A 23,447-nucleotide genomic window follows, 5' to 3' on the forward strand; every position below is an offset into this window, starting at 1 on the left:
GTTGATGTCCTTGATCTGCAACCCGTCCACTCCCATCTATAATGACCCTATACCTCTTGTAATAAAATAGTCCAAGTGCCTTGACGAGACACGGAAAAATTTCTTTCATGTTTGTTTACAAATAATTGACACCAATACAGTACACGCCGTTCTCAAGAACATCTGCAAGAAATAAAACGTAATAAATGGAGCGGGGGTTCTATAATGCAACTCATCCCCGCGATATACGTATGACATGAAGGAAACGCCTCTAATGACTGGAGCGAACGAGATTCCGATCATCAACCCAACAACCCCTCATCGCTCTCCGTCGAACTATAGGGGTTGTTGAGCTCCCACCGTGTCGCCACGCGAAGACGTTGTGCAGGCGGAACGTGTTTATCGTCGAGCGCATGAGGATGACCACCGTGAAGAACTCCGACACGCAGCATAGAAAGCAACTAAAAGAAGTGAAGAAAAACATCAATACGAGGAAGGGGAAGAGGCAGAGGGAGAGAAAATAGGACGAACGTTGTGTGCTGCGTTCGAGTGGTCGTATACGCCTCCAAAAAAGGCCGTCGTCGCATCCTTGCCGACGTATTTCTTCAAGAGATGGGCACCACCGGGATGTTCGTCGATGAAGGAGCCAACGTCGTGGATGAAGCCGGAAATGAGGACAAGTCGTCGCGTCTCAGACTGGTCTTGGACTACACATATGGTGAGGAAAGATTCAGTACACGATGCGGATCTGTCGAAACTCGATAGGGGATATCGGGACAGTGAATGAGACGTACAAGACTGCCACGAGATAACGGGAAGGTCATCGACATCCTCAGGCCAGGTGATGTTTTCCTGTTTTTCGCGCAGGCGCTTGAGCTGCATGGTAAGTTGGCCCTTGCGTATCTCGTTCTCCGGGAAGGTCTGCAGGGCAAAGGTCAGTGAGATGGCGTGAAGAGTTATTGAAGATAATTATATTGAAGGCGTACCTTCAGATGCGAGGCGAGACCCAACTTATAGCAGACCCAGATGAACCACTTGGTAGGGTCATACTGGTACCATTTTATTGCGTTGCGATAATCCATGGGGAACTGATCTGAGTGAGAGAGTGATATCAGCATCGAATCAAAATATGGCGGCTCGGATAAAAGCAAAGACAGAGACGCACGATGGAAGCCATGGTATCCTGCAACGAAGCAAGTCGAGGTCAGCACTGGACCGCGAAGAGAAGCAAATAGCATAGACGAACCTTCACCAACTGTAACAAGCGCAGTAATGAAATGGTCCCTCGGCGTATGCTTGTCGTCGAAAGGTGCCTCTCCCAACCAGTGTGCCAAACTATTCACACAGAACGTCGAATGGTGCACAAACACCAACCTCGCCGCACCCGCATAGAAATACCCTCCCCTCCAATCACCCCACAATAATCCCGGAATGACCGTCGGGACCCCGAACCCCATTGCCAGAATCAACCAAAGGTACCACCGATGTTGCCACCGCACAACTTCAGATCTCGAGAGGTCAGAGACGTCGGCGACACCGGGTTTGCGAATGGGCTTGAAGAGCATCCAACCGACGTGCGACCACCAGAAGCCCCAGTGGGCGTTGTAAGGGTCGAGCTCGGTGTCGGTGTATCGATGGTGAGCGCGGTGGCCGCGAGACCACCATTTGATGGAGCCTTGGACGGCACCGGTGCCAGCCATGGCTAGGAAGTACTGAAGAGGTTTCGAGGCGTTGTAGCAGCGATGAGCCCATAAACGGTGGAAGCCTGCGGTAATGCCTGCATATTGTAGTGGTCAGTTGCGATCCAAATAAGTCCTCAAAACTATTCAGCGAGGAAGCCGAAACACCAGTGATACTCGCCAGATATTCACATGTCAAGAGAAAGGAAGAAATCTTGAGAAAGAGACTTACCGAGTCCAGTGATGAAGTAGTAGAGAACAGAGAACAGCGCCGTCTCCCACCTCAACTTGGTCGTACACATCCCATAGATTGCCATAGCAGGCGTGGCCGTCAGCACAATCAAGCTCACGTAGTTGAAGCGCGTGTAGAAGTTCGACCAGGACAGTGGCGGCAGCTCCCTCTCCTTCTTCAAAGTAAAGGCGACATAGTTATCGGGGATATCGATATCAATAGGTTGTTCCCCAAACGCGAGCTTCTCCACGAGTTTCGAAGGGTTCAAGGGAAGAGAAGGACAGTCCGCTTTCGACGGAGGTGGCTTAGCCTGGCGAGAGGGGGGAACGGAAGACATGGAGGAGATGTCTTGCACAACGAAAGCGAGGTGATTCGACCAGTGTTTATATCATCCAAGGAGTTCAAAACGATGGGGAACATTTCTAACGGACAATGAGCCCACTGCGGTGATTTCCCCATCGTCCTTGCCCCAGAAGAAAGTGACCGTAGCCCGGCCGAGTCTCGACGCGTCTCGGAAGGTCTGGGACTGGCGCCGTCGCTTGGGCCCATATTGAAACTCCGCGATCCATTCTACTACGCCACTGTGGCGCCACCTTACCGCAACGGTCCAATCGCACGACCACCTAACAGTTCACATATCAGCCAATCAATGCCTCCGTTGGGGGTATGAGCGTGTACCGACGAATGAAATATAAATACACAGAAGCAACAACGAAACCCCAACTGATGACTTTCCCCAATCCTTGAGACCACCCACATCATAACCCGATTCTGTGCCCTAACTCCGCCACTAAGCACTCGCCACAAACGCATTGAAGTCCCAATACTGCGGCCCCTGCGCACTATAATGCATGCCTGACGGCGTAAACCTCGTAATTGTCGACAGCACTCCCTGGTTCCTCGTGATTTGGGCAGAGACATCACAGGTATCGATGAAAGGTAGCGATAGTTTGTAAACGCCGGAGGCGGAATAGGACGTAGTACTGGTCGATGAACCGCAAGTGAGTGTTATTGATGTGTTTGTGGCGAGGGAGGGGGCAAGGTGCACCACGGCCCAGAGGGTGTTCGAAGTCTGCGTGGGGGAAAATGATGAGCTCGTGAGAAAAGTGGGGGTAGAGGAGGGATGTACCCAATCAGCATTGGCAGGTCTTGCGACAGAGTCCCCCGTAGGTTGCGCATTCTTATCATATAAACGTCCCCAAAGATAAAACTTATCCTGGGTGATTGCCGGGTAGACTCCGGTCTTGAAGGCTTGGATATAGTACGGGAGCATCTTCAACCACCCTGCGGATCAGCCGTTGATCAGCATGCAACATCCAGCCACAGAATGCAAGAAAATAGTAATAAGGGCGTACCTTGGTGGTCATACTTCGTTACCCATTCACTATAGGGAGGAAGCTCGCCTTTGAAAGGAGTGATATAAGAAGACTCGGTGTAGTCATTCCAGGTTACTACAAACAAGGGCGCGTAGACATATTAGTTTCCGTGAAATTGAGATATACAAGATTGTAGGCGCTCTCACCAACTTCGACCATAGCCACCTGCTCCCTATTCGCGATGAGCTGTTCCCAACGCGAAGCCCACAACCAGTCATCTGGTCGATATATGAAGTTCTTGTTGTAAGACTCTGGACCGTAATGCTAACGAGAGCGCACCGGGGTAAGCACACCAATTGAGGCATGGAGGAAAGACAGATGGGAAGGCTTACCGCATAGAACCAAGGCGAAGCCGGGGCGACATATCCCTTTCCATTCGTCTCCGAAATCCAAGTCTGATCGTTAGAGAACGAGATATCGTTGTTACCCTGGGGCCACCCGCCATTCCACTGCAAAACATTGTCAGTTATCGCAGTCTGAATATGAACTCGAATCAAAGACACCGGATACGCACGTTCAAACTCGCTTGAACCCCACTCCATCCCGTCCACCCCTTACTCATGTCAAAGAATGCTGGCGCAAACCAAAACCCACTAGTCACGCTCTGCCACCCTGCCTGCCCAAACCCACAGGCCTCTCCCGCAAACGTGCTCAACACAGGTTGCAAACTCATTCCTCCATTCCCGTCGGCTGTACAAATCTGTAGCTGCGCCGAAGAATTTGAATGCGCGGTGGCGATCGAGCGCAAGTTTGATGCGTCGTTGGAATTCGCACAAGGAAAGGACGACATGTCGAATGAGATGGCAAGTTTGAAGGGTTTAGCGGTACAGTTATTCGTGGATCTAGGGCCGGTCGCAGCGAATGAAGAGCTGGAATCAAATGTGTCGATGTCGTCGACGAAGGTATGAGCACTCTGTGTCGCGCAGGTGGAGGAGACGTTGGCATTGAAAGCTTCTGCGGCTGAGAAAGCATCGGAGATGCGTGCAGGTTGCCAGGGATCGGCACCCATGTTGAGGATGAACCCGTCTAGGCCGTTGGTGGCGGCCAAATAAATGTCTGTTGACGAAAAAAATATTATGAGGAAGGTAATATGACTGGGTAAGGAGGTGAACACGCACCGCTTGCCCAATCGCTTGGTGTGTACGAGTAGGTATACCTATTTGTAGTAAGGTCAGTATCATATAACGGTACCGGTGATACTCTTAAGAACGAAGAACGCACCCAACCATATGATGAGCCACGACGGGCTTGTCGATCACACACGAAGCAGTGGTCTCCGAACCATCTTCTATCCCTATATGAGCCTGAGACCAAGCATTTCGTGGTGAAGGCTTGACCGAAAGAGCCATAGACAAAGTCCCAAGTGCTAAGATCCCGACGGTAGAGATGGTCAAAATCATGGTGTGAGCGTCCACAACTTGGAGCAGGATGAGGATGTCGCTCTGGAGTTGGAGAACAGCTGGGGATGTGTTAGCACAAGGAAAAATGTAGCATAGGTGTCGCATACTTATACATTTCCGAGAACCTACACAACCAGAGGGCGAGACATAAGCGCACCGGGGTTGAAAGTTGCGGTGGCCCTATTTCGGTCGCAGGGAGAAATAACGAAGTAGAACCGGGCAGTGAGCCTGAGTTACTGAGAGTCGACCATCTTTGCAGTATAGATGGTTTGGACAGATTGGGTGTTGGATGGGTACACCGGATTTTTCGGTTGTAAAGGTGAGACACCGGAAGCCCCAGATCGGTGTCTCAGCACGATGTGGTACCGGAACGCCGCCCGCCGTGCCGGAGCTCGTTCGTTCCCTTCCCCTCTCAGAATACGGAGAGCATGTTTCTTTCACCTGGCAGTTCTTAACAGGAGATGATGGCATGGTTGGTGGTAAAACACGCCGGTGGACTCGAAGATGCAGCTCTAAGAACGGGTATTCTCCGGGATATCGTAGCACGACAGGTTACCAAGGGTCGCGTCAGAGCAGAGAGAAGCTCTGAAGGGCAGAGAGCAGAATCTGAGCCATACGTTGACCGTGACCTGGCATTGGTATACGTTGTTCGTCAAGAAGGCCGCCGTCGCCGACTGCGCCACAAACATCGAGCAAAAGTTCAAAGTCCGCCTCAGCGTAAGCGCTCTGCAGGCTCCGGCGCTTATTTCGAGGAGCTCTTCGCGCCAACATCACCCATCGTCGCTGTGGTCTGCTCAATATACTCTGCTGCTTTCATGCTGTAATAAATTTCTCGATTTGTAATGTCTATATTCACAAACCAGAATATCTCCCCAACGATACTTGGCCTGTGCGGTGTAGTCTCTGAGTCCGTGTACTGCATTGATTTCTGCTCAATCTGGACGCCCCTGCTCCATGCTCCCTGTTCTTGACGCTCGGCATTCTGGTCTCCATCAAAAATTCGTTGATATCCACAATGTTCGAATTCAAAAGGTGCCATAGACATTCCACTTTCTAGTCTATCCTCCTCCCGGACCTGGTTGATCCGTGCAGAATGACATCATTCACTGTTCCCCAACAAGGACTCCTTCCCCGACGTCATTTCCACCGACGTCACTCTTGCTATAATGCTCCATACCAGGCCGTTCATTATTATAAAGGCGAGAGCAGAAGGTTGCTCAGCACAAGAACACAACATCCCGAATACACTTCCACTCTTCTAAATCGCCTTTATACTACAACAAACCCTTCGTCTCCCCACAAACCAACCATGTCCACTAGCATCGACACCAACGCCCCCACCGGTGCTCACACCGCCGGCCTTAACCCCACCCCCTCATCTGCCACTACCTACGGTGCCACCGGCTCAACAAACCCTTCCCAATCTGGCACCACCAACCCGCCCACCACTCTCGACCCAACACCATCTTCCGCCACCACCGGCGAGCCTACAACTACGTCCGCTACTGCACATGACCAACCGCCACCACACAACCAGCCTGGGACTGGTGTGCAGAGCGAGGACGCGGGGACGGGTGCGAATGAGGAGTACCCGGAACAGAAGCATGCGGGTGCGGTGGGATATGGACCAAATTACGGAAAAGGAGTGGTACGTGGTGCCTTGATGCATGGCACTGAGGATCGTTTTGCTGATACTGTGGATGATGATACAGGGTGTGGGTGAGAAGCTCGGAGGCCTTACGGAGGAAGTCAAGGGCAAAGTGCTGAAGAAGCCCGAGGCCGTCCAGCACGGTCATGATCGTCGTACGGGAGAGCTCAAGAAGAAAGAGGAGGATGCTGCCGTACGTATCGTTTCGATACCCTCACTCTGAATTTCCCCGTTACCTGTAGAGACGCTCACTCGCTGTCTGCTTTACAGAACTCGAGTCCCTTCGAGAACAAATCAGAACATGCACCAGCACCAGCGACTAGCGGAGAGACGGAGCGCGCTGCCATGACAGCCCCCGAGGGCACGGAGCACGGTGAGAGGCAGAAAGCTCAAAGGGGCGAAGGGAAGACGAAGATGATTTGAGCTCTTCCTTCTTCCTTTGAGTTGGCTTAATTTGCCGTGCCACTCTTGTACGCAAGTGTGGATGCATGATGTATAACATACCACTTATCTAAAACATCAATAATAGAACACTCGCATCATCTCTATGTTTCGTCCATGATGATAGTGTAGCAGTCAACGAAATGGAAACAAGCTCAGTAAACTTCAGAAAGGGGGCTGTGTCCCTGCGTTGTGGCGGTGGCGCCGCCTATGCGGCTACAGCCGAGCACTTCAGCACTGGTGAAAATCAGAAGTCGCTGTTTCTTTCCACCTCCCTGAACGCATGCTTCATCGTCTTGAACGTCTGCATTAGAAAAATCCTGTATGGAATACTTGGTGCTCTCCCAGAACCAGTCCAAGAGTGCCGACCCTCAGAACACCACTGCTCTTCCGACGTTAAACCCGCCATTTCCCCTTTGCCCCTTGTTCACTGCACGTCGTCCACATCTGACCATATCGACCATGCGTTACTCGATTTCTCTCAGCAATGTTCGTGATGAAAACACGAGCTGAAGTATTTCTGGGCGGCCCGCTTGGGATCACTGGTTGATCACTTGTACCAGGAGCTTCTTCAAGGTTAACTCGAGGCTCATCCACTTGACCGCTCTAGACCTAAACGCTGCATGGAGAATACGACAAGAAGCTCTCGGAGGCTCATGCTCGGGCCATTATGTCTGGTTTGACCATATTTGTGCCTTAATTATTTCAGTATGGGTGCTGTTGAAGGCGATCACAGCTGTTGGCTTGGTTGCTGTCGCTCCGAAGATTACGCTACTCCCAACCTGTGTTCCAGTGAATATCGGAACACCATACCTTCAACTATATAAACTCACTTCTAATACTCTCATCAATATCGAAGCTCTACAGCCCTCATATCTCTCCTCAAGAATGTTGTTCCCTCTGCTTGCTCTCGCCTCTCTCAGCCTCGTCTTTGCACTCGATACCTCCTCCCACTGCGGCCAGTGGGACACAATCGACACCGGGATTCAATACAGGTAACGCTTCTACTCATACAACACGTCGATCACTAACTGAACACGCACAACATGGCAGTATCCTTCTAGACCAATGGGGGGCGTCCGGTGCCAGTTCTGGTGTCTCTTGCGCTTCTATCACCAGTGTCAGCGGTAGCAGCGTTGCTTGGGTGAATAACTGGACTTGGACGGGCGGGACGGGAGTGAAGAGTTTCACGAATGTTCAACTGAACGATGGTATCAACCAGCAGTTGAGTGCTATTAGTAGTATGCCGGTACGTATCTCCCCGCCTTTTCTTCGTACCATCTCCCAAACTGTATGGCGTGTTATAGACAACCTGGACCTGGAGCCAAACCACCACCGGAACCATAGTCGCGGATGTGGCCTACGACATGTTCACCTCCACCTCATCCGGAGGTTCCGCTGCTAACGAAATTATGATCTGGATGGCCAATATCAATGCCGGTCCTATCTCCGCAAGCTACGGCTCGGACGGACAGCCTGTTCCAGTGGCGAGCAGTATTTCTATCGCCGGAAATACCTGGTAAGACTCCTCATCCCTGTCACAGCTACACTTCCTTGTGTGATGCGGTTGCTGTGCATCGGGCTGAGTGCTGAACGTTGGGTCGTATAGGAACTTGTATCAAGGATCGAATGGGGCGAACAATGTCTTCTCGTTCCTCCCCACCTCGGGGCAGATTACGAGTTTCAGTGGTGACATTATGGACTTCTACGACGTACGCCTATCTTCCCTCTCCTTCAAATTCCGCATCAAATCACGACTCACACAACATGAATCCACCGCAGTACCTCGTCTCAAACGAAGGGTTATCGTCCTCTCAATACCTCACAACAGCACAAGCAGGCACAGAAGCCACATCTGGGACTGCCGTTCTGACCACGTACGAATTCATACCATCTTCATATTCGCCGACACATCCTAAGAACTATGTGCTGATGTCCTCTGCTTCCTGATTTACATATATAAAGGACAAGCTTCAGCCTCGCCATAAACACCGGTAGCTCATCCGGCGGTGCCACCTCTAGCACATCCTCTACAATCACCGCAACTACGTCGTCGAGCGCAAGTGGAGCAACGCAGAGCAAGGTACATACGACCCTTCTCTGTCTGCTCGATTTCAGATGAGACTGATTTATCATGCTCATACTTGTGCAGTACGGCCAATGTGGTGGGCAGGGATGGACGGGACCTACGGCTTGTGCGTCGGGATCGACGTGTACTGCGTCAAACGAGTACTATAGTCAGTGTACTTAGTCGGTGCAAGATGGGATGTCAGGGCTATCCAAAGGGATGAGAACGAACGCTCACGGTAGGCTAATCACGTCCGATTGGTACTCTGCCGCTGGTTGAACTGGGCCATCAAAAGACATTTCTCTAAGGTAGCAATGGACGTGACATACGTACTGTCTAAAATAAATATTATCGTAGCGATTGAATGATTTTTGAGAGGTTTGAGGGAGCGTCAAGGGAGCGTCACGCCTCATGAAGTGTGGCGGTGGCGATGAAGGCCGGGAATGCGCGCACCGAATTTGCAATGACGTTCGAACACTCTCCGAACACGGTTGCTAACCGACGGCAATTAATCTTTTCTTCCGTTCATTATGGTGTACCTTCAGGCTTCCGCCCCCTGTCTGGTCTCAGTCTGGCCCCATGAAGGAATGGACGTCGATGATTTCCTCTGGATGGATTTTCTATTTTCCATGACGCGTAACGAGATGACTTGCTCCTATCATCAATTGGCAGGTCACAGGTGAGAACTTGAAGAGTCCTTTGGAACTGCAGACAAACTCCGGCCAAAGTTGCACGAGGTGGAGGAGTCTGAACAGGTCCGAAGCTAGGCCAGATTTCCCTCTGTCGCTGCGTCTCTAACATCAGCTTGCGAATGAACGGAGACCATGCATTGTTGCTATACGACAGCCTCCGCAACATAGTAACGACAGACGTCTGGCCCGAAACTGATGGAAAGGCTGACCTTGCGTTCCGGTAACTTTAGCGTCGTGAAATGCACATGTTCCTGACGAACGGGACCACTTATAAGGCCGACTCCCTTCGAAAGACCGCAGCACTTACCTCTCGACCTTTTCGTTCTCTCGCCTCAGAGCTCTCAGCTGCTTGCTGTTCGACTCCTGTGCTCACTGGAACTAGCTTCTCAGTCCCTTTCATTCTTTTGATATCACCTTCCAGTCTTTTATCTCGGTCTTGACTTTGACCACACTTTCGCCTTGACTTCAAACTCAATCAAACGTTGGCTCATCGAAACCATTATCATTTACACCATGTTCTTCACGCTCCTCGCCGCCGTTCTTCCCGCTAGTATCGCGCTGGCCGTACCCCTGAAAAGGCTCGACACTTCGCAATATTGCGGTACGTGGGACACCATCGACAGTGGAGCGGAATACGAAGTATTCCTCGACCAGTGGGGCGCAAGCGGTGCTACCTCTGGCCAGTCCTGCGCGTCGATCACGTCGTACAGTGATGGAACGATTGCATGGGTAGATGATTGGACTTGGACTGGTGGAACGGGCATCAAAAGTTTCACCAACGTTCAGCTCAACGATGGTGTGAACCAACAGCTCAGTGCTATCACCAGCATGCCCGTACGTTTTGTTCCTCTCTTCCACATGGCCAAGTGTCATTGAGTATGCTAACTCTCGATTCCTCGTCTTCGTGATGCCATAGACTACCTGGGAGTGGTCGCAGACTACTGATGGTGACATTGTCGCCGACATTGCCTACGACCTCTTCACTTCGTCTACCTCCGGCGGCGATGCCGAGAACGAAATCATGATCTGGTTGGCCAACATCAACGCCGGCCCCATCTCTTCTTCGTATGGTTCAGATGGTTCGCCCACGGCCATTGCCAGCGATCTCTCAATTGCTGGCCAGACCTGGTACGCCCTTAACCCGGTGATTCCTTGGACTGTAGCTGACCGGTACTATATTCTACGTCTTCAGGAACCTCTACTCTGGTACCAACGGAGCGAATGCTGTTTTCTCGTTCTTGCCTTCATCTGGAGACGAGATCACCAGTTTCACCGGTGATGTCATGGACTTCTTCACTGTAAGCTCTCTTTTCTATCATAGGTTCTATATCTACTGACCGTCGATCTCGGTATTTCTCGCCCAGTATTTGATTGACAACCAAGGCCTTTCTTCCTCTCAATTCCTTACCACCGCTCAGGCCGGTACCGAAGCTACCTCTGGCACGGCCACTTTGACCACGTATGTTTCTGCCTCGACTTATCTCAACTTATCAAGCTTTGAACTAATATGCTGTGGCATAACAGCTCGAGCTATAGCCTCTCCATTTCTTCTTCCTCTAGCGACGTCGCGTCCTCCGTGGGTCTCGCTGTCAGCTCCAGCAGTGCTGCCTCCGCTTCTACTTCCGCCGCCGTGTCGGCTGTTTCTTCTGCTGCTACCTCCGCCTCCGTTTCGTGCCCTGCCGTGACCAGCGTCACCGCATCCTCAGCCGTCGCCACCTCCGTTGTCACCTCGAAGGCCGCTACAGCTAGCTCAACTTCCACCCAGGCCTCCGCCTCCGCGACCTCTACCTCCACCTCTAGCGCTACTCAGTCGTTGGTAAGCACATTTCTTCCTAGTTCTTACTTGTACTGTAACAATAGACTAGTATACTGATTTCCCATTTCCGTAACAGTACGGCCAATGCGGCGGGCAGGGATGGACGGGACTTACAACCTGTGTGTCTGGATCGACCTGTACCGTCATGAACGACTATTATAGTCAGTGCGTTTAAGAAACGGGCAAGTGAAGAGTTACGTCGTGGTGTTGCCTCCAATACGGGAATTGCTTCGGTCCTAGTTGTTGTATGTGCCGAATGCTGTTAAATTATATGATCGATGATTGCAGAAGAAACAGCGTAGGTGGCTGTCCAATTATTACCTGGAGAACATGCCAAAGTTAGATCCTCCCCAACAAATTCAAACATGACGGGAAGCTGTGAGAGTTTGGGGGGAAAGACGGGCGGCGCAGGCAAGAGGTGATCGGCCCAGCATCACCATGTCACCCCTCCCTGGTCTGGGACCCTCGGTCCTGTCTATAAATTGTGTCTAAATTCCTTGCACCGAACGCCTCCTGGGCACAGAAGGCAAACTGGAGGGTCAATCATGCATGGTGCCACCCAATGTCGCGGGGGATTGAGCGTCGGGTGCGACCGGAGCGGAGTTTCAACATCTAAAACGACCCTGCATACATTGAACTTGAACCTCCCATCCAACCGTCTTCTCGCAGTCCTTATATCTTTATGCAAACTCCGGTCACTACTGAAACAAAAAGAAGAACTCTAGACTAGTGATACATTATGAGACAAATCAAATCGGTAACAACTTGGCGCTTGCTCGGCGCACATCGCCGCAGATGTTCCTGTATGTATGCATCTACGCTCAGTAAGTAATAGCTCCTAATTCCGAGGCGCGGAGAAGAAAATAATCATCTACTCATGTATACTAGGCCTCATGAATTCCAACTTGTAGCGAGGACACTCCAGATGCCACGATATGTACCCGTACCTGTACTCGCGCCACTGCATCGCAATCGTCACATCCACCGCCTCGAGACCCACGTCTTCGTATCTCAACTCGCCACTCTCAACCATTTCGCACTCCTCCAGTCTGAGCAGCTTGTCTATCCTCAATGTCGCGTCCCGAACCTGGTCACATAGGCGGCCATAGGTGTCTACCATCGTCCACTCATCCAGCGGCCCTGTACCCTTACCTCCCCTCCATGATTGGTGCTGAAGGCTGATCATGTTGACTGTTTCTCCAGCCAGCTGCTCTTTATGGAAAGACAAGAGGTCGTTGATCACCTCCTATGTGACAAAAATGTTAGTCATGCTTATTCTGGGTACGAAGCCGGACACCCTGCTTACGATGTAATATATCAGGTCCGGGAAGGCCTTCACGAATCTTGATAAGGGTAACTCCTGATTCTTGGATGCCTTGAATATCGCAGCAGCAAATGCCTCCCCAAACCCGCTCTTGTCGCGGAGATACATGGGACTGGAGCCAACCAGAGGAAGTCAATATAGGCCCAAGACTACGAAAGATGGTGCGTGGAACACATACAAATTGACCTCTGCTTCTACTGGCGGCATCTTTGGGGCGACCTTGATACGGCGAGTTCTGGACTGCAAGAGCCCAGGAAATCCCATGTCTTGAGGGCTGGCGCGCAGCTCGGGGTCGACAGTCAAAAGCCTCTTCTCCAGAAGGCATGTATCGGGGAAGGTGAACCATGAGGTGACCGCCAAACACCTCAGGACTGCATCTCCTTCGTGCGCCTTGGAAAGCTCTTGAAGGCACTGATAGAACAGCGCGAGGACGCCGTCGGGCTGGGCTTCGCCGAGATACGCCCGGCATGCGAACTCGTTGATGTCGTCGTATACAGTCTTGTCGGTGATCGAGTCGTCGAGAAAAGCGGCTATGGCAGTAAGACGCGCGAGGATGAACTTCATCTCGGCATCAGCGAAAGGGAGGACTCTTTCCCATAAAGTCGCTGACACGATCTCCGCGTCAGTGAGCATGTCGGTGGTCCACGATGTCATTGGACCAAGAATGTGATGTACCCAGTGGTGATGAGTTCGAAGAAACTCGGCAGATGGAGGAGAAGGGGGGGTATAGCTGTAAGCGATTTCGTTCAGAAATTGTTGAAGGCGAGGAAGGTATTCTTTTGGGTCCATCGTATGGCGAAGGAGTCGGTGGTTGAGCTGTCAGGCAGCAGTAGACTTCGCTTCTTATAGAGGCCGCTTCTTACTGGCAGCATTGCCTTATCTAACATGAATCCCACTCTGCTCAGCCACGAAGAATGTTTTGCAAAGTGCAACATTCTTCATAGAGTTTTCGACAAACCCTCTCTGGGCGGTCAGGCGACGCCACTCTCACTGGTGCTTGTTCTTCGTCCTCTTTCCGTGACTCGTTTTGCCCTTGGGGATAAACATACGACTACGATCCTTTCCATTGCTCAACCGGGACCAAAATGTTACCTGACCAATGCCCATCAGGGGGATGTCGTTTGTAGAGTTGAGATATCACCATTGCCATGGTGTATTGGACGAAAGGTGAGCCAGTTCGAGGCCGCTTCATTCCGCTCAAGTCCCGCTCGGCTGAAGGACCTGAACCCGCTACTCAATTCTGCAACGGCCGATTGTGGTGACTTGTAACACCAGGGTACCCATAACACATACTGGGAACCCAGATCATATGGAGCTCATTTCAGCCTGAAATTTTTCCCAGTTCGTAACGCCGTGATATTCTTCGGGGTGACTACTTATGTCTGTGGCTCTCGCAAGGCTTGTGTACGCCTTGTATAGTAACTCTGAACTTATGCCTTGATAGCTGAAGCGCTACTGAGTGCGTATTCCCCGATAAGATCATAGCGACGTTGAAAATGATCAGTGGGCGCCGATTCCCTCTCGAGGAGCAGCGGGATTTCCTGTATACGAGCTATAGTTTTGTGGAGCTGTCTGCATACGTCACGGCTCTTACCGACTGTGACCTCCGACGTTGAAGGCAGTTATTTGAAATATTGGCTGTTCAGTTGCCCGCAGTGATTGAGCTGGAACACAATCTGGATTTTTCTCTCCCTTTCATCTGTCGGCCACCTGGAAGACGAATAAGGCAGTGCACATATATGCATGATTTGGCTCATGATTGAGGGCTGTATGCATGGTCATAGTTCTTCCGCGAGAAGCTATCAAGGCACTGAATCTAGTATGGTATCGTGGAACATTCATCTGGTTTATATTTCTAGCAGTCGAATTGTCAGTTTCGGCCACTCACGCCTTGCGCCGCAATTCTGAACATCGTCTTCTTTGACCTCCGCCTCACCTCCGCGGCTTATATATTTCGTCTTCTTCACTCGTTCTGGTATCGTTTCCGCCGATCTAAACCGACGTATCGTTTCTCGCACTCACCTTCCGTCCCAATATAAAAGGCAGGTACTTCGTAATATCACTGGCAGAGCTATAACTACTTATAGATCCATAAACTTATCTATGTTCAGTAGGTAACATCTGTAAACCGATCCCGAACAGAAACCCCTTTACTCAAACGTGCTAAGCTTTATGAAATCCAACTTGTACCGTTGGCACTCCAGATGCCAAGATACGTATCCGTCTCTGAACTCACGCCACTGCGCCGCCATCGTTACGTCCATCGGCGAGAGACCAACCTCTTCACCCCTCAACTCCCCGTTCGCTATCTTTTCGCATTCATCCAGTCTGAGGAGCTCGTCAACCCTAAAGGCAGCATCCCTCGTCTCATCACACAGACGGCTGAAAGTATCGAGTAACGTCCACGATCCATATGGCCCTGTTCCCTGACCTCCCTTCCACGACTGATGCTGGAGATGGATCAGATTGGCTGTTTCACCGGCCAGTTGCTCCTTGTAGAAGGACATCAGGTCATTCACGAGCTCCTGTAAAACACGAATGATGAGCAATGCTCGTTGCGAACAGGGTAAGTGCACGGACGATATAATATATCATGTCTGGCATGGACTTGACGAATCTTGATAGAGGCAACTCCTGGTATCTAGACGATTTGAAGATCGCAGCGGCATAGGCTTCTCCTATTCCACTCTTGTGGCGAAGGAAGATAGGACTGCGAGCACAAAGATCAGGTCAGTCACAAGACCAGCATGTCATGCAAACTCGGAAACTCACAAGCTAACCTCTACTTCACTTGGAGTAGCCTTCGGAGCTCGGAGGGACGTAAAATCTGTGCTGTTTCGTAGGCGCTGATATCCCAGATCGCGAGGACTGACGCGTAGCTTCGAGTCGAAGGTCAGAAGTCTCTTCTCTAACATGCAGGCGTCGATGAAGGTAATCCAAGGTGCGACAGCGAGGCCTCTAAAGACCGCGTCGCCTTCGTGCATCTTGGAAAGCTCTTGAATGCCTTGGTGGTAGAGGGTAAGGACCCCGGTCGGCTGGGCCTCGCCCAGGTAGACACGATGTGCGAAGTTGCCGATATCGTCATAGGTCTCCTCATCTTCGAGAGAATCGTCGAGGAAAATGGCTATGGCCGTGAGCTTTGCAAGGACGAACTTCATCTCGGCGTCGGACAACGGGTATGCTCTCTCGAAAATGGTCGAGGATGAGTCTTCGAGTGCGTTTAGTTTGGCCACCGTCCATGAAGTCATGGGGCCCAGTACATGGTGTATCCAGTGGTGATGCGCATGAAGAAAATCGAGCGTCGGTGCAGGAGGAGTGGTGTGACGATAGCCGATCTCGCCGAGGAAGTGCTGAAGGCGAGGAATGTGTTCCCTGACGGACTCCATTTGTTCAAGTCTATGAGAGGGATTGGTTGTTGGATGTGCCATAGATGGACTTCATTATAAGAGGACTGGATTCGACATATCACGTGGTTCATGCATTTAGGATGAACATCTGTCACCGAGGGAGTTATGGAAACTAGCCCTCACATCCCCGTCCTCAGCTTACCATATCCGTGGCGTTTGTGGTATCTTCGTCTGTCGCCAATATGTCTGCACTTTCGAGCTTCAAGGAAAGCTCTCGTTCGGTTCCCACACACAGCCTGGTCGTGGACTGCACCGTGACGTGTCGGGCGTAGATGCAGAGCTCCAAGCTATGGTACAACTGGGGCAGTACGACAACCTTGGAATGGCCCTGAGCTCCGTCCTTGAAGTGATATGAAGGGACGTTCACCGTCGAACTTTAGCTACCTGTAGTGTTGTTTCGCCCATACACAGACCGTCGTGGAGCCGACAAACGCGGAGACTAGTCTAAGTCAAGATCTTCACTCAATCACATCTCTCTCACAAAACTTCAGTGCAAGGCCAGCGCCCGTTTTCTCTCGGGTTCACATTTTCCCTTTCTTTCGAAAACAAGAGCAGCGACCCAGCACGACGTCTTCCAATAATATGACAGCCTACCTTATCTTCAGGTCGCCGGGGAGAACGTTCTCAATATAGACGCAGCTAGTGTCAAATACGATCTACGCCGCTCGCCTTTCTCAGTCATGCTCTTCATCTTTCAGATAAGTGATATTTATCCACTCGCAGAGCATGTCGGCATATCTGAATTGCTCAGGCTTTCTACCCATCCCTCGGTTCCGTATTCTTCACTCAGGAGCGCTTACAAAACTCATCAATGACCCGCCACATTACCCTATCATGTAGGACGGTTTGCCGGCATCCGCTCGGACAAGAATCACAAGATGCGTGATATTCGTGCTTCGCCGTACTTTGTATGCAACGATGCATTCTGAACCGTAGGCCCGATGTTCATGCATGATGATTCGTCCCTTTCGACACATCTGACCGTCTACAACGCGCGAAACATTCGTCTTCCCTTCACCGACACGGATCCACGCGTGGACGTTTCTGCCTTTGTCATGATATCCCTGTAGCGACTGGCCGATGACCTCTATCGCCTCCGTGCCCACAAGGCCAGCCCCTCTGCTACAGAGTGCCTGCTGAGACTGTGACCACTAGGTTTGCTCGTTCTTTCCGAAGATTTTGCAGACACAATACTTGTGATACCATGAACATGTTCCTCTGATGAGTATAAAACTTGTGTCTCTCCCGTCTAGTATATGTCAGACCACTTCATTTGACTAAAGCGATTTCAATGTTGCTCTCCGTCCTTTCTCTGACTTATGCTGCCTTTGCACTTGCCTCACCCCTCAAAGACCGTCGTGCTACCGCCGTTGATACGTCTGTGTATTGCGGTCAATGGGGCACAATCAGTACCGGAATAGAGTACAGGTGGGTCATGTCATCTTGACTCCTCGCTTGAGAAGTGAATAGCTAGATTGATTATCCCGACAGTATTCTTTTGGACCAGTGGGGGGCGTCAGGCGCCAGCTCTGGCGAATCTTGCGCTTATATCAATAGCGTGTCATCTGAGTCCGTAGCATGGGTGAACAGCTTCACTTGGACGGGCGGAACGGGTGTCAAGAGCTTCACGGACATTCAGCTCAACGATGGAGTAAACCAGCAGTTGAGTGCTATTAGCAGCATGCCGGTATGCTGCTTCTCGCACTCCCGCTTCGCCTGAGCATGTGGCTTTGGTCCTGACATTTCTCTTTCCATGTTTGCTTCAAGACGACATGGGATTGGTCGCTCTCGACAGAAGATGGTATTGTCGCCGACATTGCATATGACATGTTCATATCCGATACCTCCGAGGGTAGTGCCACGAATGAGATCATGATCTGGATGGCCAACGTCAATGCTGGTCCCATCTCCGCGACATACGGCTCAGATGGACAACCCACACCGATTGCGAGCAGTATCTATATCGCTTCACAGACGTGGTAAGTTATTCGACCATTTGATTTGTGACATTTGTGGAAGCTAAATTCGGTCCTACAGGAACCTGTACCAGGGCTCGAACGGCGCCAACAATGTCTTTTCGTTCCTGCCTACTTCTGGAGAGTTCACGAGTTTCAGCGGAGACTTGATGGACTTCTATACCGTGACTCGTTGTTATGAGTTCTTCCGCTTCCATGCATGTTCTGACCATGTATTTGGCATGTAGTATCTGATCGATAATGAAGGCCTTGCGACCTCACAATACCTCACAACCGTACAGGCCGGAGTGGAAGCCACGTCTGGAACAGTAACTTTGACTACGTTCGTAATTTATTCTTGAATGGTCACATCTACCATAGCTCATGTCTTGACACCGTTTTTATGAATTTAGATCGAGCTTCAGCGTCGCAATCAATTGAGTAAGGGCTTGCTTTGCAGGAGAATTTGGCTCCGACCGTCGAGAACAATTATTATGCTCCATGGCCCGTCAGCTCCTTGTACTACGGATGTTAACATCCCATCAATGATGTCTGTATTCTGTTCCATCAAGTTATATCGTGCATCGTGATTGATACGGAAGGCAACTTGAAGTCAACATTCATGAATGACCGCTGTCAAAGACGAACGTCGAACACTGAGGAATCGTGTCATGTGGCATGCGGCGATGTTCCTCTGTGACGCTCGCAGGCTGTTTTTAACCCGACATAAAAACACTGCCTTAGTATACTGTTACTATATTCACCCTATCTCAAGCTTTCACGGCGACTGCTTCCTGCACAAACGCATGGTCTATATATCCAACACCACTTCCCTTCTCCCAAGACCCCCTCGATTATAACTGTTGAGAGAAAGGTTCTTGTTGAATCTCAATGGTGAGTCAATATGTACACAAATTGAATAACGACTATGAGGGACATACCATAGTATTCGACGCAAGGAATAGGAGGCTTTGCCGGCACGTACATTTGCTAGAAAATTCTTGCCAAAGCTGAACCCCCGCCCCTATGAATCTATCAACTTGCTTGCCTCATCATCCTTATCGTAGCCTCCTGCTGATGTAGCTCCTGGACCCACAGACCTCGCGAAGAGGGTCGTTGGAATCTCCCACCTCTTTTGTCGTCTTCCCCGAAACCCTCGGCTCGATGACATAGAAGCAACTAGAGGCCGTACTTATTACTTCGAAGCACGGAAAAACTGAGTTGAAATATGAAAATAGGTAGAGGTTCGCATATATCCAAACTCGGGATGTCTATCTCGAATGTGTGTGACCAAGTGGATGAACATGAAGAGCGGCTCTGCATTCCTGCGACCGCGACCGCCACAAAACCGATTACGAAAACATCCCGTACGTGTCAGAAATGGCTTGTGATGATGAGAGACCGGTGGCCAATAAAGCTTCACACACCATTGAATCGTCCCGATGGCTAAGTCGTATCTTAATGACCTTCTGGCCTTCTGCCTCAGTCACCACATCAAGAACTCCTGAAGCAGCCATACACCTATCCTCCATCCTCCCACCATAGTCTTCCCTCCTATCTTTCTGAGGTGTCATGTCTGATCCCGGCAGTGTATTATCGCCTGAAGATACGAGAGGGGATGGATAGTTATGTTCTTCGAGTTCGGCGGGCAAGGCACCTCGCCCGAGCGCCACAACTGCATGTAGATGAAGGAGTGAACAGCGCACACGACCCGCTCTTCGGGTTGCAGCGTTTGTTGCGAGCATGTTGGGAAGGTTAATATACCTGCCTTCTTCCATGCCATGCAGCAATTTGTCCCTCTGACCAGATCCCGGGGACGTAAGGGTTATCCACCAGTCAGAGCGGAGATGAACGTACCTTCCGTTTGATGATGGCGTGGGGGAAGAAAAACACAGTCATGACAGGAAAAACGAAGATCAATGCGGGGAAGTTGGACTCAACGAAGAGAAGAGCTCCAGGAACGGCAGCACGCTGAGAATAGAGCTCGAGTGCGAGATCTCCACGGACATGGCCCTCATTTGCTTTGTAGCGGGTCATTGGGCGCTAAGATAATTCTGTGCTGTGCTGCGATTTCAGGCGAGCAAACTCCAGCGGCTCGAAAAGGAAGGAAGACATGAGGAGCGTTGTAGCGTTTTTGACAGCTGCGAAGAATGAAGTGAGGAATGGAGAGTAGTCGGCCATTGGACAGGCATCCATTGCCTGTGTTAATGCGCTGACGCGATCCTCGATGGCGCTATGTTATGTAGTGATCTTGAAGGAGAGGCAACAAATGTTCAGCTCCGGTCTGATCGCCTTTAACTTCAAGAGCGCGTCTACGTGGGAGTGGAGCTTTCGCGTGTTCGGAAGTTGAAAAGCTCGTACCGTACTCAACTTCAACAACTCCACGCTTCCCGGAGTATGATTTTGGAGTCCCAAGGAATGTTGAATGGAATGTTGCAAGGCAGAGACTCGGTCACAGTCATCCACAGTCAAAGTCCGATCATTATGAGAACAAAGGGATTTTGCGGCGCCGACCGAGTTTACAAGCATACTACAACATTGATAGAACACCAGGTAGAGAGAACGACGATTGTACAGATTTCTTGATTTAGCTTCTTCTCCTACGACCCAAAAAGAATAATAATGTGAGCCTTCTGACTGGCATTCCACGAAAAAGGACAAACATACGCACCAGGACACTCTCACCATCCATACTGCTCCGCCGTCCACCCATAACATTTCCCATCCGGCCCAATAGCATTGCACAACCTCTTACCCTGATCCATCGCACTAACCTTCGCAAAGTCCTCGTCGCTCAGCACAGGCAGCTGCACATCATCATCGTCGTCGTCGTCACAAGTTCAACTCGGCCAAAAAAAAATTGAGCAAACAGGAAAAAGGTACGAACGTCAATATTCTGCCTCTGCCTCCTCTCATTCGAAGACTTCGGAATGGGAATCACCCCCCGCTTAACATGCCACGCCATGATGATTTGTGTGCTCTCTACACCGTATTTCTTCGCGAGCTCGAGTATGGTCGGGTCTTCGCGGACGGTGGCCCATCCTGACGGGCTATACGCGCATGTCAGAATTCCGCGTGCGTCGCAAAAAGACTTCAGAGATTCTTGGGCGAGCAGTGGGTGCATCCTTTACATTGTATTACGATGAGCTGACCGTCCATGATGTAGGGAAAACTGGATGGGAACTCACTCGACCTCGTTCAGCGCCGGCACGACTTTCGCAGTCTTGAGGAGCTCGGTGAGTGTCTTGATAGAGAAATTCGACACGCCGATGGCTCTAGCTTTCCCAGCTGCGAGGGCTTCTTCCATCTGAGCGTACGTCTCGTTGAATGTGATACCATCGTCGATCGGCATGGCGTTGCCGTTTTCGTCGACGAGGTCGTTTTCATCATCGTCTATATGATGCATGTTGGTTATGTGATAAACATAGAGGCAGGGGGTTGAGAGGCGTACTATCGATGACGGCTTGGGGGAAGTGCATCAGGTACTATTTAATTCACGAGAGGGACAGAGAGTTTCAGCATATTTGCGAAGGGGTGAAGAGATGGACTAAACTGACCAAGTCGACGTAGTCCATCCCGAGGTTCTTGAGTGACTGATCTATAGACTCTTGGACTTTCCTGTGGTGGTGCGTTCTATGATAATATCCCCGTCAATCCCCTGGAAAGTGCACGAATGAAAGAAGGAAGTACTGACGGGAGTTTTGTGATCACGAATATTTCTTCCCTCGGAATTCCGCTCTCCCTGATCGCTTCACCCACATACTGCTCAGTACCTAAAAACACAGACTCAGACATGTCGCATTCCACCTTCACGTCGAATAATGCGAACTACGCACCATAGCCATACGCAGTGTCCAAAAGCCTATATCCAGACTAAGTAACGCGTAGGAGCGAGATCCGCAAAAACAAAAATCAGCACTTCAGCACTCAGAATGTGTTCATCAGGATTGAGCTGGCAGGACTCGGCGGCTTACTTACCTTCAACGCACTCAAAATCCAATCTTTCGACTTCGCCCTCTCCTCTTTCGTCACTCCGCCCCAGCATCCCAATCCTGGAAAATTAAACCGGCGGCGTTGGAATTTAAACTTCAATTCACATACAAATATAAATTGTGATGAGTGATAGGTGAGAGAGCGTACCGATAGCGGGTATCTCTGTGTTATTGGCGTTCGGGAGCTTGAGTGTGGGGATTTTGACGACCATTGTTGTGATCAGCTTGGGGATCAAGCCTTGGGTGAGTACTAATATCTGCGAATTTTGGAACGGGTATAAGTATGACAACGTTCTTTCTGACAAGCTACTCACCACGGCGAGCCGCTAGTACCGACTAACAATCACAATAGTTCAGATGATGATTAGATTCAAAGCCTCGGATGACGATCGAGTCGGTGGGATCACTGGCAGCCTGAGACTCTAGCGCATCTGGACATACTCACACTGTGCCAATCAAGCCTTACATACGCGCACAGACACCCAAAGGCACGCTTTCGCACTCGTCATCAGGGGTCGGGGGGTCGAGGGGTCGAGAGTCGAGCCTTTCCCTGAGCCCTCTGTTCGCATCGTTATCTTACAGCCGTTCTAAATGGGTCCTGTAACTCGTCAGCAGACCATATGTAGAGGCTTGAAGAGGAGAGCAGTCAGTGACGCACCTGGGCATAAGTTATTTTCGAGACGAGGCGGAGCGGCCCTCCGTCATGGTCCGCAGAATGGTATAGTCTTAGTTACAGGCAGACAGTTTGCCTGGGCATGGTGTATGAGTGTGTATGGGACACAAGTACATGTATATAAAAGATGGTGGCAACTGGCAAGTGACTTCGAATTCGCGCCTGAATACGGTGGCGGCGTGGCGTTTAGTTTGCGCTCTGTTTGCGCTTGTTGAATTCGGAAGGTCTCGCCGCCACCCACGTGGTTAACTTCCCTACGCCACAATTTGGGACTAAGAGCTTGAACTCAGTGGAAATACTTATACCTGAAGACGTGTGTACGTTCAAAAAACTTGGCTCGATCATTGATAGGTACCAGGGAAGAGGAAATCCCAATTCTTACCTTTGTTCTTAAGTTACATAAGTACATGATGGTACTGATTCATCAGTGCACACGATCGACCGGCGAATTTACAGCCTACTTATCAAGAAAACATTATCATAAACATAAACACCGTGACATCAAGACCAACTCGAGGCAATCAAACATCCACCATCCCACCGCTTTACACCCAAACTGCAAAACCCAAACACCCAAACATCTGGCCCCGGGGGAGCTGTCCTTTGATGACCTTATACTTACTAGAACTACGCCTCGGATCGTTCAATCTCCAAGTGCAAAACCCTTGATCCCGAGGTTGATCTATCATCTCCAGGATAATGGGTGCTTATAATTACTCCATAGCTACAGCTCAAACTTCGTCGATTCATCACTACCCACTACCC

General features: G+C 50.5%; 10 protein-coding genes across 10 annotated transcripts; 4 read left to right on the top strand and 6 right to left on the bottom strand.

Annotated features, from left to right (window-relative positions):
- Window positions 1–63: 63 nt before the first annotated feature.
- STEHIDRAFT_170256 (delta9-fatty acid desaturase) lies at window positions 64–2,227 on the bottom strand (the record flags this gene model as incomplete). The annotated part of the gene is made up of 7 exons (XM_007306847.1): window positions 64–440; window positions 511–686; window positions 774–900; window positions 966–1,072; window positions 1,145–1,162; window positions 1,226–1,756; window positions 1,891–2,227. 7 exons carry the CDS (start codon window positions 2,225–2,227, stop codon window positions 282–284), a joined length of 1,455 nt encoding a protein of 484 aa, XP_007306909.1. The 3' UTR covers window positions 64–281.
- Window positions 2,228–2,680: 453 nt separating this feature from the next.
- STEHIDRAFT_170257 (glycoside hydrolase) lies at window positions 2,681–5,112 on the bottom strand (the record flags this gene model as incomplete). Its single annotated transcript, XM_007306848.1, has 9 exons — window positions 4,774–5,112; window positions 4,488–4,725; window positions 4,385–4,422; window positions 3,781–4,322; window positions 3,599–3,715; window positions 3,413–3,530; window positions 3,246–3,341; window positions 3,020–3,174; window positions 2,681–2,962 (listed from the first exon to the last, which is right to left on the bottom strand). Exons 2-9 carry the CDS (start codon window positions 4,664–4,666, stop codon window positions 2,681–2,683), a joined length of 1,527 nt encoding a protein of 508 aa, XP_007306910.1. The 5' UTR covers window positions 4,667–4,725; window positions 4,774–5,112.
- Window positions 5,113–5,975: 863 nt separating this feature from the next.
- On the top strand, window positions 5,976–6,737 carry STEHIDRAFT_61745 (uncharacterized protein; the record flags this gene model as incomplete). Its single annotated transcript, XM_007306684.1, has 3 exons — window positions 5,976–6,314; window positions 6,379–6,516; window positions 6,585–6,737. 3 exons carry the CDS (start codon window positions 5,976–5,978, stop codon window positions 6,735–6,737), a joined length of 630 nt encoding a protein of 209 aa, XP_007306746.1.
- An 882-nt stretch (window positions 6,738–7,619) lies between these two features.
- On the top strand, window positions 7,620–9,192 carry STEHIDRAFT_82609 (uncharacterized protein). The gene is made up of 7 exons (XM_007306761.1): window positions 7,620–7,750; window positions 7,809–8,004; window positions 8,063–8,274; window positions 8,365–8,467; window positions 8,538–8,632; window positions 8,721–8,838; window positions 8,908–9,192. Exons 1-7 carry the CDS (start codon window positions 7,644–7,646, stop codon window positions 9,004–9,006), a joined length of 930 nt encoding a protein of 309 aa, XP_007306823.1. The 5' UTR covers window positions 7,620–7,643; the 3' UTR covers window positions 9,007–9,192.
- Window positions 9,193–9,822: 630 nt separating this feature from the next.
- Window positions 9,823–11,612, top strand: STEHIDRAFT_82617 (uncharacterized protein). The gene is made up of 6 exons (XM_007306762.1): window positions 9,823–10,349; window positions 10,432–10,643; window positions 10,708–10,813; window positions 10,880–10,974; window positions 11,040–11,331; window positions 11,408–11,612. The coding sequence occupies exons 1-6, from the start codon at window positions 10,029–10,031 to the stop codon at window positions 11,504–11,506; spliced, it is 1,125 nt and encodes a 374-aa protein (XP_007306824.1). The 5' UTR covers window positions 9,823–10,028; the 3' UTR covers window positions 11,507–11,612.
- Window positions 11,613–12,080: 468 nt separating this feature from the next.
- STEHIDRAFT_113028 (uncharacterized protein) lies at window positions 12,081–13,444 on the bottom strand (the record flags this gene model as incomplete). Its single annotated transcript, XM_007306849.1, has 4 exons — window positions 12,081–12,132; window positions 12,279–12,577; window positions 12,638–12,767; window positions 12,834–13,444. The coding sequence occupies 4 exons, from the start codon at window positions 13,442–13,444 to the stop codon at window positions 12,081–12,083; spliced, it is 1,092 nt and encodes a 363-aa protein (XP_007306911.1).
- Window positions 13,445–14,805: 1,361 nt separating this feature from the next.
- Window positions 14,806–16,083, bottom strand: STEHIDRAFT_159379 (terpenoid synthase; the record flags this gene model as incomplete). The annotated part of the gene is made up of 3 exons (XM_007306850.1): window positions 14,806–15,180; window positions 15,236–15,365; window positions 15,428–16,083. The coding sequence occupies 3 exons, from the start codon at window positions 16,081–16,083 to the stop codon at window positions 14,806–14,808; spliced, it is 1,161 nt and encodes a 386-aa protein (XP_007306912.1).
- Window positions 16,084–17,353: 1,270 nt separating this feature from the next.
- Window positions 17,354–18,458, top strand: STEHIDRAFT_159380 (uncharacterized protein; the record flags this gene model as incomplete). Its single annotated transcript, XM_007307161.1, has 6 exons — window positions 17,354–17,490; window positions 17,554–17,749; window positions 17,830–18,041; window positions 18,100–18,202; window positions 18,266–18,360; window positions 18,431–18,458. The coding sequence occupies 6 exons, from the start codon at window positions 17,354–17,356 to the stop codon at window positions 18,456–18,458; spliced, it is 771 nt and encodes a 256-aa protein (XP_007307223.1).
- Window positions 18,459–19,369: 911 nt separating this feature from the next.
- On the bottom strand, window positions 19,370–20,054 carry STEHIDRAFT_159381 (uncharacterized protein; the record flags this gene model as incomplete). Its single annotated transcript, XM_007306851.1, has 2 exons — window positions 19,370–19,816; window positions 19,875–20,054. The coding sequence occupies 2 exons, from the start codon at window positions 20,052–20,054 to the stop codon at window positions 19,370–19,372; spliced, it is 627 nt and encodes a 208-aa protein (XP_007306913.1).
- A 446-nt stretch (window positions 20,055–20,500) lies between these two features.
- On the bottom strand, window positions 20,501–22,221 carry STEHIDRAFT_170259 (Aldo/keto reductase; the record flags this gene model as incomplete). The annotated part of the gene is made up of 10 exons (XM_007306852.1): window positions 20,501–20,617; window positions 20,689–20,824; window positions 20,905–21,142; window positions 21,206–21,410; window positions 21,469–21,502; window positions 21,575–21,650; window positions 21,712–21,790; window positions 21,854–21,890; window positions 21,996–22,069; window positions 22,158–22,221. 9 exons carry the CDS (start codon window positions 22,219–22,221, stop codon window positions 20,699–20,701), a joined length of 933 nt encoding a protein of 310 aa, XP_007306914.1. The 3' UTR covers window positions 20,501–20,617; window positions 20,689–20,698.
- Between the last annotated feature and the right edge of the window lie 1,226 nt (window positions 22,222–23,447).

This window comes from Stereum hirsutum (genome assembly GCF_000264905.1).
Source record: "Stereum hirsutum FP-91666 SS1 unplaced genomic scaffold STEHIscaffold_12, whole genome shotgun sequence".
Lineage (NCBI taxonomy): Eukaryota > Fungi > Basidiomycota > Agaricomycetes > Russulales > Stereaceae > Stereum > Stereum hirsutum.